The sequence below is a fragment of the Heptranchias perlo genome, chromosome 4 (assembly GCF_035084215.1).
Source record: "Heptranchias perlo isolate sHepPer1 chromosome 4, sHepPer1.hap1, whole genome shotgun sequence".
NCBI lineage: Eukaryota > Metazoa > Chordata > Chondrichthyes > Hexanchiformes > Hexanchidae > Heptranchias > Heptranchias perlo.
In genome coordinates this window covers 27,479,055-27,493,356 of record NC_090328.1, presented here as the reverse complement: position 1 = coordinate 27,493,356, position 14,302 = coordinate 27,479,055, and the positions used below count along the sequence as shown (strand labels likewise).

General features: G+C 40.5%; 1 protein-coding gene across 1 annotated transcript in view; it reads left to right on the top strand.

Moving 5' to 3' along the window:
- Positions 1–14,302, top strand: part of jmy (junction mediating and regulatory protein, p53 cofactor) — a 133,498-nt gene that overhangs the window by 67,781 nt on the left and 51,415 nt on the right. The window contains exons 4-6 of the mRNA XM_067982657.1: positions 6,301–6,470; positions 7,145–7,310; positions 9,927–10,114. Of these exons, the coding sequence (XP_067838758.1) occupies positions 6,301–6,470; positions 7,145–7,310; positions 9,927–10,114 (524 nt within the window). The remainder of the gene's footprint in view (positions 1–6,300; positions 6,471–7,144; positions 7,311–9,926; positions 10,115–14,302) is intronic.

The window sequence follows — 14,302 nt, the reverse complement described above, 5'->3', positions numbered from 1 at the left end:
ATCTTTGAAGGGATAGGAAGTGTCTGTGAGAACAAGAAAATTATTTTAATGGGCAACTTCAATTAATCAAATATAAATTTGGAAAACCCAAATGGTTTAGACTCCGAGTTGGTAAATGTAATGCATAATTGGTTAGTGACTGTGCACTAGCCATCTTGCCCTGGCACTCATAAATGATCCAGACAACATGCAGGAAATGAAAGTCAAGGCACCTTTGGACAGCAACCACAGATGATCAAGTTCAACATGATCTGGGATTCAAATATATGAAAGTCAGGAGTCAACTTTTAATACTACTAATAATAATAACAACAACAACTTACAGTTATATAGCACTTTTAACGTAGAAAAAAATGTTTCATGTCAATTCACAGAAATAAGTATGATGTGGAGATGCCGGTGATGGACTGGGGTTGACAATTGTAAACAATTTTACAACACCAAGTTATAGTCCAGCAATTTTATTTTAAATTCACAAGCTTTCGGAGATTTTCTCCTTCCTCAGGCAAATGTTTTGCCTGAGGAAGGAGAAAATCTCCGAAAGCTTGTGAATTTAAAATAAAATTGCTGGACTATAACTTGGTGTTGTAAAATTGTTTACAGAAATAAGTAGACACTGAACCACTGAGGATAAATTTCTTCACTCAGAGGATTTGTGAATCTTGGAATTCTCTACCCCAGAGAGCTGTGGATGCTCAGTTGTTGAGTATATTCAAGACTGAAATCGATAGATTTTTGGACTCTAAGGGAATCATGGGGATCGGGCGAGAAAGTGGAGTTGAGGTTGAAGATCAGCCATGATCTTATTGAATGGCAGAGCAGGCTCAAGAGGCCGTATGGTCTACTTCTGCTCCTATTTCTTGTGTTCTTTATGTTCAAAGATGAATACATTAGGTGGGGTAACCTAAAACTTGGTCATAGAAGTGAGTTTCAAGCAGGCTTTTAAAGAAGGGAGGAAGGTGGAGAGGCAGAGGTGGCTTAGGCAAGGAACTCCAGAGAGTAAGGTCTAGGTAGCTAATGGTACAGCCACCAAAAGTGAGGGTGGGGGGGTCCGGGGGTGTTGCACAAAAGACCAGAATCGGAGGAACAGAGAGCTCGGGGACAACTTTGTTGCTGAAGGATAATGAGGGGTGAAGCTATGAAGGGATTTAAACACAATAATCTCAAAGAAATGAGGCAGTGACGTTACAAATTAATTGGGAGGCCGTTCAACAACAATTAAGTAGAGGACATGTCTTATGCAAGATAAATACATACCTAGAACTAGCAAGTATGAGCTTGCGTGATCTTAAATCGATTAACAAATTAATCAGAAGAGAAATAAAGATGAAAAGCAAGCTGTACAAATCCTTCAGGCAGAAAGGAGAAGGGGTTCACTGCGATGAATATAAGAACATGCAGAAATTCATTAAAAAGGTGGTCGGAGGGGAAAGAGACTTGGGGGCCGATTTTTATCTCAGTTTTAGAGCACGAACAGGGTGATTGTGGCCTGAAAATTGCACAACATCCTGCCGACGTCCAGCCTGCTGCAATTATGGAGCAGTCTGGGAAATTGACGAGCAGCGCTCCCATCCGAAACAGGTGGGGGCCAACTAACATATGCAAATTGGGGTTCTATATGGTCCATAGAACCCCAATGCAATTTTGTTGTTCCACTGGCCGGGCTGCTGGGTCGCTCTGTAAAGCCCCAAAAATGTGAATGCTCCTGGCCTCACAACAATCTTCCCAACCACTTCTGGTTCCTCTGTGGCCCCCTCAACCTTTAGGGGTCTAATTCCATCTTGATTCCTCAGAAGAGTTACTGGAGTTCACGTCCACCTCCTCCTGCCTCCCCTTTCAGTCAGCAAACTGTCTGCCTATGCTTGTTGAAAGTATTCTAATGAGACCCAACTGTGAAAATGATTTGGGCCTCTTGCCAGTGCAATTGGGCGGGTGGAGCAATTGCCGCACCCAGCACCCACCCGATGTGTACCCAAAACGCTAATCGGTCCCTTAGAGAAAATCATAGCTACAGAGGTAGAACAGAACAGTAAGAAATTCTTTCAGTACTTCAACAGTAAGAGAGCAGTCAGAGAGGAAATGAGAACCATAAAAGATACAAACAGGCTTGGAACAGAATCAACATGAGATATTCCGAATGATTACTTCCTCCAAAAATAGAAGAAATAATTTGTTACTTTCATGTCCTCTGAGCATCCCAAAGTGCTTCACAACCAATTAATTTTGTTGAGATGTCGACATTTTTATTATGTAGGGAAATGTGCAGCCAATTTGTGCACAGCAAAGTTGCATGACAGCAATGAGATTTTTGGTGGTGTTCATTGAGAGATACATGTTGGCCAGGACGCTAGGAGACCATGATCGTCTTTGAATAGTACATGGGATTTGTTATGTCTACTTGAACAGGCAGACAGGGCATTGGTTTAATGTCTCATTTGACTGATCACACCTATGACAATGGTACTCTCAGTACTGCACTGAAGTGTCTGCCTAAAAATGTACTCAAGTCCTAGAAATAGGGCTTGAACCCACAACCTTCTAACTCCGAGACGAAAGTGTGACCACTGAGCCAAGATAACATTTGTATTCAAAGGGGAAAAACTCGCATTCTCTGGATTATTAGTCCAGGCCGCTGGACTACTAGTTCAGTAACATAACCACTACACTACTAGACCCAAGGTGTCAGAGGTGTCTGAGAAGTGACATTATAGAGATAGATGGGATAGTTCATGGTACAGAAGAAGTAAATTTTTAAAAATGACTTTAAACTAAATTGTGAGAGGACAAGTTGCCTGGGTAAGGGATATCTCAATGATACTACTTTAGAGATCAACAGTTCAAATGCATAGTTCAGAGCACTGATGAAAAACCCATTTTAAAAAAAGTCTAAAGCAACCACCATTTTTCTCTTTATTTGCTCAGGGATTGGTGTTGGGATACTTGTGATTTTTAAATTACTTTAACGACCTGGGTTCAGAAACACATTGTAAACTGGTGAAATTCGCAAACCAGGAGGGGCGGAGGAATCTGAAGAGGCAGGTTAACAACTACAAAATGAGATAGCCAAAGTAACGTTGGCAGATGAAATTTAATATGGACAAGTGTTAAGTACTCCACATAGGAAGAAAAAAAATGGATGACATAAATACTTGATAATTGGTGTGGAAATAGCTCAGATTGGAGTTGAAAGTGATTTAAATAGTCTCAACATTGCTGCTCTAAAGTGATCAGACATCAACAAATAGAACGCTGAGCTTCAGCAAAATCAATTATGCTTGAGAAAGTCATAATCAAACTGTAAAGTGCTCCGTTCAGACCATACCTTGAATAAGTACTGCAACCAGTTTTGGTTGCCAAGATACAAAGCACAGAGGAGAACTGAAAAAGAAAAGAAGAGACGCAAAGAGAGTGTATGAGAAGGGTGGCATTCAAACCCAGAGGCAGCTCAAAGAAGCCTGATCCTTCGTGTCAGAGGTATGAGGAAACAATGGATAAACTTGAGCTTTTAAGCCTTGAAAATTTGATTAGAATTAAGAAACAGTAGAGGAGTTATTATGCTGCTGGGTGTGTACTATAGGCCACCAAATAGTGGAAAGGAGATAAAGAAGCAAATTTGCAGGCAAATTTAGGAAAGATGCAAGGACTATAGAGCAATGATAATGGGGCACTTCAATTATCCCAATATAGACTGGGAAAATAACAGTGTTAAGGGCAAAAAGGGGGAGGAATTCCTGAAATATGTAGGAGAACGTTCTTGATCTAGTTATGGGGAATGAAGTGGGGCAAATGGAGCATGTTTCAGTGGGAGAGCATTTGGGAAACAGTGATCACAATATCATTAGATTTAGAGTAGTTATGGAAAAGGACAAGGAAAAATCAAATGTGAAAATACTCAACTGGAGGAGGGCTAATTTCAGTGAGTTGAAAAGGGATCTGGCCCACATGGATTGGAATCAAAGATTGGCAGGTAAAACAGTAAATGAGCAATGGGAGGCCTTCAAAGTAGAGATAGTTGGGGTACAGACTGGACACATTCCCACGAGGGGGAAAGGAAGGGCATCCAAAGCTAGAGCTCCCTAGATGACTAGACATATAGTTGTAAACAATTTTACAACACCAAGTTATAGTCCAGCAATTTTATTTTAAATTCACAAGCTTTCGAAGGCTTCCTCCTTCCTCAGGTGAACGATGTCGAAATGAAATCCTCCTAGACATATAGAGATTAAAATGAAACAGAAAAAGTAGGCTTATGCTAAATGTCAGGTTCATAATACAGTAGAAAACCAAGCAGAATACAGAAAGCACAGAGAACTGAAAAAGAAAATAAGAGACGCAAAGAGAGTGTATGAAAATAGATTAGCGAGTAACATAAAGGGCAACCCAAAAGTCTTTTATCAACATAAATAGTAAAAGGATAGCTAAAGGAAGGGTGGGGCTGAATAGAAACCTAAAAGGAGATCATCTTGTGGAGGCAGAGGGTGTGGTAAGGTACTACATGAATACTTTGCATCTGCCCTCGCTAAAGAAGAGAATGCTGCTAACATCACAGAAAAGGAGGAGCTAGTAGAGAAATTGGATAGGATACAAATAGATAAAGATAGATAAAGGTACATAAAAGGTTGGCAGCACTTGAAGTATAAAAGTCACCCAGTCTGGATAGGAAGTATCCTAGGTTGCTGAAGGAAGTGAGGGTGGTGATAGCAGAGGCTCTGGCCACAATCTTCCAATCCTCCGTCAATATAAGGACTGGAGGATTGTAAATGTTTACACCCTTGTTCAAAAAGGTGGAGAGCGATAAACCCGCCAATTACAGGCCAGTCAACCCAACGTCGGTGGTGGGGAAACTTTTAGAGACAATAATCCGAGACAAAATTAATTGTCTCTTGGAAAAATATATTTTAATAAATGACAACCAGCACAGATTTGTTAAAGGCAAATTGTGTTTGTGTAACTTGATAGAGTTCTTTGTTGAAGTAACAGAGAGGGTTGATGAAGGTACTGCGGTTGATGATGTTTTTATGAACATAATCATAAAAGGTGTTTGATAAAGTACCACATAATAGACTTGTTAGCAAAATTGAAGCCCTTGGGATAAAAGGGGTAGTGGCAGCCTGGATACGAAATTGGCTAAGAGTCAGAAAGCAGAGTGTAGTGGTGAACGGTTGTTTTTCAGACAGGAGGGAAGTATTCAGTGATGACCCCCAGGGATCAATATTAGGATCACTGCTCTTTTTGATATACATGAATGACCTGGACTTGGGTATGCAGGGCATAATTTCAACGTTCGCAGATGACACAAAACTCAGAAGTGTAGTGAACAAGAGGATAGTAACAGACTTCAGAAGGTCTTGGACAGACTGGTGAAAATGCACAGACACATGGCAGATGGGAATGGGACTAATTGGATAGCTTTTTCAAAGGCACAGGCACGATGGGCTGAATGACCCCCTTCTGTGCTTTATCATTCTATGATTCTAAAAGACGCAACTGAGAAGTGACCTTATAGAGATGTATAAGTTAGAAATGGTGTAGAAAAGGTAGATTTCAAACTTAACTTCAAACTAAACCATGACAGTGGAACGGGAGTGCAGGTTAAAACCAGTAAAAGGCAAATTTAGAATTGATGTCAGGAAGTTCTTTTTCACAAAAAGTGTAATCAACACATGGAATGGACTTGCAGCTTGGATGGTGGAGGCAAAAAAGCTTGGAATCATTTAAAGAACAGTTGGATACCATGATGGGGGACATATAAAGCCTTTTTGAATGGATGAGGCAAAATGCCTTCCTAATCTGAATATAAGTTGTGACCTTGTGTCCCTTGCAGCCAGCAGACGGAGTAGACTTTCTTTATTATTTTTAATCCCTGATTCAGCATATGCAAATATATATCTATACTTATGTGGGCTAGTGATCGTTCTAGGAGGAGAATGAGAACTGAAATGGAGTGTAGGAAATTGGAATATCTGCATTTCATGAAACAGTTTGTCAAAACTGTTAAATGGGTAATGCTTTATAGTTCATAAACTTAAGACCACATTGGACTATTCTTTGTAAACCTGCTGAGCTGGCAACAGTAGGACACTTGTGATATCTACTGCGAAGACTACAGGAGGTATATGAAAATCACCAAAGCTGCTGCTGTGGGATAAAGAGCGTTCTGACAAATACAATGAAAAGAGACTAATAAAAATAGAGTAGAGCTGATATTTTAGGCTGCACCCCAATAGAGAGGCACAAGTGATAGTAGTTTGTCTACTTTTATTTGTCTTATTTTGACAGATCTTATTTGTTTTCTTTTAGCTGTGTATGATCGGATGCGTGCCGATCAGAAGAAGTGTGGGAAGGCAGCCTGGGCGACGGCAATAGAGAGGATGGAAAAACTTCGGTATGCAGTTGCAAAGGAAACACTACAGCTGATGCGAGCGAAAGAGATCTGCCTGGAGCAGAAAAAACGGGCACTTAAGGATGAAGTAAGTTTGTAGCATTACAACATTAAAGTACATCAAAGTAAATGAATATTGTGGATAAAATGTAAGGAAGGAAATTAGATTTTCCTGAGCTCTATATTCAGTGATTCTCCAGTCTGTCTACCTTGGAGGCATATTTTTGGTCTAATAATAGAACCGTGTCACTCTTAAAATACAGAGGGTTGTGAAGCTTTGAAATGAGTGACGTAAAGGATGCAACTATGTCAAACAATGATACATAGCATCAGGGATGTAATCATGATCAGAGGTATCAATATGACTGGTTGAAACCAGCTCTGTCTGATCAGTGGGGAAATGCAGTAAAATCTGACTAAAACTGGGAGAACTTGATGCAAATTTATATTTAGAAACCAATGATTTTACCATTTGAAGTGAACATACATTTGTAATTTTACTAGAATGTACATTGTTCAATTCAACTGTAATTGTTAACCTCGATATTATTAGCATGATGGCTGATATGTTCAACAATTATTCATTCTCAATACATTTGTGATGCTTTTTTATTCAGTCTTTCCCTAAAACATAAAAGTGTACGTCTGGAAACTGTTGTGCATTTGTCCCCTGTTTACTTGCTGAGTTGTGGTAGTATGGTTGAGCACAGTAATGTAAGATAGAGTCTATAGTTCTTGTTTACTTTTTCCCTTTTGAAACAGATGCAGAGCCTTCAGAGTGGCGCAGATGCCATATCACGGCTGGACCGGCTGGAGGCTGATTATTACGACATGCAACTTCAGTTGTATGAGGTGCAGTTTGAGATCCTGAAATGTGAGGAGCTACTGTTAACAGCACAACTTGAAAGCATTAAGAGGCTCATTGCAGGTGCGGTGGAAAGTGGCTTTAACCCAGTTTGGTTCAGTAGAAATGAAGTGATTCAAATAGGGTGGGAGCCATCATGATGTATATCCTTTGGTTCTGTTCGTACTGACACTGCTTTTTCCAATAATTATATTCAATTTGAATTAGCATGTTGGAGCACAAATTTCATGAAGTGTAAGGACATGGATTTGTTTTCTCCAAGCCCCACACTTCTCAATTCCTCATCACAGTTGCTTTGCTGTGGAGAAAATGCTTCCCCTCAGTGCAGAGAACAAGTATGAAGGGTAGTTATTACCACATCGCTATTGTCTAAGTCGTGAAGGCCAACATTAACAGAGGCTTGGGAGCCGGCTGCTTGCCTGCATATCTCCAGCCACTGAAAATACAAGACATATATGGGGTGATAAAAGAGAGGACAATGCAAAGTTTTTCTACCTTGAAAAATAAATCAAATTTTTGTTTTAGCAAATATAACAATGAGGATGTAGCATATAAAATAATGCATGTTCTCTATTCTGTGAGTTACAATGCGTGACCTGTAACACATAATCTCCATTGAATAGTGCAGGTGATCAATATAAATAGAATATATGATCTGTCAAAATTATTACACTTGCTATCTTCTATTGATATTTGTATAATATTTGAAAAATAAATTACGCAGCTTTAAAAGTATAATGTGTATATTTAAATATGCCAGATGTGCCATTTTTAGATAGATATTTTTTCTAGGTTAGTGGAATCAACCTTTTTTTGAAGGGAAGCTAAAGGGGGTTGGAAGATTGAATTTAAAAAATGGGCCCTGGAAATGGTTTTACAATTTTGGCAGGAGAATCTGGTTTTCAGGCCAACCTCAAGATTTATAAAGAACAGTCCTGCTAGTATTCTGCATTGTGCAACTTTGGCTGTTATACTTGGAAGTCCTTTAGCTTGCTGAAGCAGGACTGGTTTCCCTTCTTTCTTTGGAGTTTTTTTCCTCTCTCCGCCATAAGATTGTACACATAACAATGCAAGAAAATAATAGGAAAAAGTATTTTTTCAGTTCCTTGATAGCTTGTTGGGAAGAGCTGTGAAGCAGCAGACAGTAGGGGATCCTGTTAGGAGAGTGTGAAGTCATGGTGGAAAAAACTGCTACAACAACAACAACTTAATATAGTAAAATGACTCAAAGCACTTCACAGAAGCATAATCAGACAAAAATTGACACCGAGCCAAAGAATGCGACATTAGGATAGGTGACCGTAAGCTTGATCAAAGAAGTAGGTTTTAATGAGCATCTTAAAGGAAGAGAGAGAGGTGGAAAGGTTTAGGGAGGAAACTGGGGCCTAGACAGCTGAAGGCACAACCAACACTGCTAGAGCGAAGGAAGTCGGGGATGCACAAGAGGCCGGAATTGGAGGAACGCAGTTCTCGGAAGGTTGTAGGGCTGGAGGAGGTTACAGAGATAGGGAGGGGTGAGGCCATGGAGGGATTTGAAAACAAGGATGAGAATTTTAAATTTGACCTGCGAGCACAGGGGTGATGGGTAAACGGGACTTGTGTGAGTTTTGGATAAGCTCAAGTTTATGGAGGATGGGAGGCTGACCAGGAGAGCATTGGAACAGTCGAGACTGGATGAGGGTTTCAGCAGCAAGTGGACTGAGGCAGGGACAGAGATGGGTGATGATGTGGAAGTAGGTGGTCCTGGTAAAGGAGAGGATATGGGGTCGGAAGCTCAGCTAAGGGTCAAAGGTTTGCCGAGGCTGCGAGCATTCTAGTTCAGCCAGAGACTATGGCCCGGGAGGGAGATGGAATCGGTATATAGGGAACGGCATTTGTGGCGGGGGCCGTAGACAATGGCTTCGATCTTCCCAGTGAAATTTCAGCTTATCCAGTACCGGATGTCAGACAAGCAGTGTGACAATACAGCAGCAGTGGAGGGGTCGAGAGAGTTGTTGGAAAAGTACAGCTGTGTGTCGTCAGCGTACATGTGGGACCTGACGCCATGTTTTTGGATGGCGTCGCGAAGGGGCATAATGTGGGTGAGGTATAGGGAGCCAAGGATAGATCCTAGGGGGACTCCAACGGTAATGGTGTGGGGGGCAGGAAGAGAAGCCATTGTTAGAGATGCTCTGGCTATGATTGAATAGGTAAGAGTTGGAATCAAGTGAAGGCAGTCCCACTGAGATGAACAATGGGGAAGAGGTGTTGGAGGAGGCTGCAGTAGTCGACCGTTTCAAAGGCTGCAGAGAGGATGAAGGGGGATAGTGCACTACAGTCAGTCATATATGATGTCATTTGTGACTTTGATTATGGCCGTTTCAGTACTATGGCAAGGGGAGAAACCTGATTGGGGAGATTCAAACATGGAGTTGCAGAAAAGTTGGGCACGGATTTGGGAAGGGACAAAATGTTCAAGGACTTTGGAAAGGAAAGGGAGATTGGAGATGGGGTGGTAGTGTGCAAGGAAAGAAGGGTTGAGGGTGGATATTTTGAGGAAGGGGTGAAAAGGGTAGTTTTGAAAGGGAAGGAGACAGTGCCTAGTTAATTTCCCTTTACTGTTCAAGTATCTCTATCCCAGGCTGAAAGAGTAAACCATTTTTAATGGTTTGATTATTGGCATTTATTTACCTTAAACAGAGAAACGAGAAGAAGTTGTTTACTATGACACTTATGAAAGTATGGAAGCCATGCCGGCATCAGAAAGTATGACGTCGTCAATGACCCCACAGAGAATGGAATTGCTGAAGCTGCAGCAGAAAGTGCGCCAGCTAGAGGCCCGACGTAGTCGCATTTCAGCCAAGAAGGCCTACCTCAGAAACAAGAAGGTAAATATACCATCTGTAACAACATTGGTTTCTTTCACTGCAAATTGAATTTGATTGTTTTAATACAGTCCAGGTTTCATTTAATGTTTTTATTTAAGAACATAAGAAATAGGAGCAGGAGTAGGCCAATCGGCCCCTCGAGCCTGCTCCGCCATTCAATAAGATCATGGCTGATCTGATCCTAACCTCAAATCTAAATTCATGTCCAATTTCCTGCCCGCTCCCCGTAACCCCTAATTCCCTTTACTTCTAGGAAACTGTTGATTTCTGTTTTAAATTTATTTAATGATGTAGCTTCCACAGCTTCCTGGGGCAGCAAATTCCACAGACCTACTACCCTCTGAGTGAAGAAGTTTCTCCTCATCTCAGTTTTGAAAGAGCAGCCCCTTATTCTATGATTATGCCCCCTCGTTCTAGTTTCACCCATCCTTGGGAACATCCTTACCGCATCCACCCGATCAAGCCCCTTCACAATCTTTTTGTTTCAATAAGATCGCCTCTCATTCTTCTGAACTCCAATGAGTAGAGTCCCAATCTACTCAACCTCTCCTCATATGTCCGCCCCCTCATCCCCGGGATTAACCGAGTGAACCTTCTTTGTACTGCCTCGAGAGCAAGTATGTCTTTTCTTAAGTATGGAGACCAAAACTGTATGTAGTATTCCAGGTGCGGTCTCACCAATACCTTATATAACTGCAGCAATACCTCCCTGTTTTTATATTTTACCCCCCTAGCAATAAAAGCCAACATTCCGTTGGCCTTCTTGATCACCTGCTGCACCTGCATACTAACCTTTTGATTTTCTTGCACTAGGACCCCCAGATCCCTTTGAACTGCAGTACTTTCCAGTTTCTCGCCATTAAGATAATAACTTGCTCTCTGATTTTTCCTGCCAAAGTGCATAACCTCACATTTTCCAATATTGTATTGCATCTGCCAAATCTCCGCCCACTCACCCAGCCTGTCTATATCCCCTTGTAGGTTTTTTATGTCCTCCTCACTCTCTACTTTCCCTCCCATCTTTGTATCATCTGCAAACTTTGATATGTTAAACTCGGTCCCCTCCTCCAAATCGTTAATATAGATTGTAAAGAGTTGGGGACCCAGCACCAACCCCTGCGGAACACCACTGGCTACTGGTTGCCAGTCCGAGAATGAACCATTTATCCCAACTCTCTGCTTCCTGTTAGATAACCAATCCTCCACCCATGCCAGAATATTAAAAGTAGTCGTAAAATGCAAAAGAGAGTGGGCATTTATGCATTCCTAAGAGTGGCTTAAACTTTGGTGGTTATAAGTACACTTTTTTTGTTGCCAAAACATGATCCATTTCAATTCTAGCCGTTGCATTTTTGTTTTAAGATTGTCCTGATCTTTGTTCTGTGCAGTTAGTTTCTGTCAGTCATTCACTTGAGACTTAGTGACACAATATACAGACTAGAACCACCTGTAAACTAAATGCATGGATCAGGATCAGAAACTCCTCTACAGAGGTGCAAAAATCTCAAACTAATTGAATTTGAAATGCAATCTCTTGTGAGAAAGATATTTTAATGAACTTTTAAATTACAGAATTAAATTTTAGGGTAACTAAAGTCTAATCTGTACAGGAAAACTGCAAAAAAAGATTATGTTTTAGACCTTTAGTAAGGCTGTAAAATAAAACTTTGCAATGTTTTAAAAATGTTTTTACACTGGACTTGAATGTTTTTTTCATTTGGCACATTTTGCTTATAGAAAAAGGATGCTGGGACTTGGCAGAACATTAGGTTAGAACCATCTGCTTTCATCTCTGGGACATGAGCTTGAATCTATCCCAGACTGATGGGACAAAACTTTCCTCTCTATGACTTTAAGGGTCATACATGTAACTGGCTCAGGCAGTCTCAACTCGGTTCCCAGTGAGCGCAGGCCCATGGTACATTTTGGCACAGATTGATGCTAAATTTGCAACTTCATGCAGAGAAACTGAAGGAGTTGTTGGTTTGGAAATTACGGTGGGAGCATTTTTCTGAGGCTGAGTTAAAGCAATTTACCGGAGCAAGATAGAGGATGCTTTACTCCGTCTCTGTGGTGTCTGATCTAGGTTGATATTGACACTGGATTTTCAAAGTGCAAGGACAAAAATTCACCAAAAACACAATCAGAATTTGAAATAGCATGCTTTACTGAGTTGGTCACAAACTCTGAATTGCGTGGTGTTGGAGCAAGCAATTATTTTCTCTCTTTTTTTTCCTGATTCAGGTTTTTGCTTCTCCCAGTAGCAGGAGACACCAGTAACAAATTATCATAGGCAGTTGGAGTCAGTGGCATGGTCAAAATGATGATGACACCCAGGTTTTCATCTGTTCTCTTATTCAGTGCTTTAGTAAACATCCATTTGAGATTTATGGGTTTTTTTCCTGCTGGATTATCTAAAGAAAATGAAAACTGTTTTAAATTAACATGGAAGGAAAATATTTTAATGATGAGGAAAATGAACATGAAGTATTATATGGAAGTTCCATGTGTGTTTTTAAAAATCCTAGCTTGTATTACTGGCTTATTTTGCTGTTCTATTTGGCTAGTTAATATTTGTCTAGTTTATGGTTTCAGGGTTTGCATCGTTCCCGCCTCTCTCTCTCCCTTTCCCTTCCTTGCTGCTTTCCTGCCTTCAATTCCTGCTGGTAGATACATCAGAGCAACAGGTGAGGTAAATTTGTCCCTGCTTACTACTAAATTGAAAGCAATAAATGGCAGATAGGGGCTCTTAACTGCCAAGAGTGTCACTAAACCCAGGTTTTCAACAGTTGTATCCAATTCAACTGATCAGATGCCTCAAATTAGGTGCTCACTTGTTAACTTTGCCCTTGTATTTTTTACTTATTGTGTTATTTTTAAGCTGCTTGCAAGGTATTGTACAATAAATTTAATGAAAAAATATTACTGTGGCTGAACCAGAATTTAAAAAAAGCAAACAATTACATATTTAAGATCACTGATCTTAGTGGTGAGCATAGTGAGACCTCCCAGAGCAGCATTAGCTGAGATTAGTAATTTAAAAAAAAATACTCCCTGCCTAATGTAAAGCACATCTCAAATGCAGTAAAATTAAGTTTTAAATAAAGTTTTTTTTAAAAAAATTACTATTTGAAAATACTGTGTTTAAAAAGAAATTGTGGGTTCATTATGACTATTGATCCTAAATGTTTTCTCAACATTCCAAACACTCATAGCAATTGGAAATTGTGGGATGCCATTATTTAATAGTTTGATTTTGATGTTTGCTTTTTTATTAAACCAGTGATGAAAAAGTGATGGAATGATGCCTGTTGAGGAAAAAAATTTTGGTTAGAATGTTTTTTGGTCATTTGGGTATCTTCTGCATGATCTTGTAGCCAAATAGGCTCCAAAGAAATACAACTAGCCTCACTCTCAATGTCTTGTCCTCTTAATACCCGTTTCCAAAGGAGGATAGTTACTAGTTGGTCATTAGATAACTGACAAGCATGTGTTTGAGCTGTTGCAAGTTAGACGGCAGTTCCCAAAAAACAAATATCCAGGTGAGCAGCAGAATTCAGCATAAAGAGCAACTTGCATTTATTATAGTGCCTTTAACCCAAAGAACGTCCCAAGGTAATTCAGAGATAAATGTAAGGAAAATGGCCACTTAGCCAGGAAAGGTGAGTTTAGGAGGGCTGACCTGAGGGTTGGTTGAAGAAAGAGGTTTTGAGAAAGCTTTTTTTAAAGGAGGAGAGGGAGATGGAAAAAAATTAAGGAGGGAATTCCTAGTAGGACCCAAGAAGCGGGAGACTTTTACGCCAGTAGAGGGCCGTAAGGAGGGGGATGCACAAAAGGCCAGAGTCTAAGAAACAGTGTGTTCAGGGGGCATATCGGGCTGGTAGAGTTTGCAGAGATAGGAAGGGATGAGGCCGTGGAGGAATTTAAAGATTAGGATAAGTATTTAATATGTAATGCATTGGGGGGATGTTGGAGTAGTCAAGTCTGGAGAAGATAACAGCCTGGATGAGGGTTTGCAGGGCAGGGGTAAGGGCAGAAGCAAGCAATATTTTTCCTGTTTTGCCACAAACCATCTCGCAACTTGGTTCTGGTTCTTGCACCTGGGTGGAAGAAAACTCTTCCATTGCATGCACAATAGTTCCAAACCATGAAGGAGAACTCTTTGGCACTTGACTTATTTGACACAAA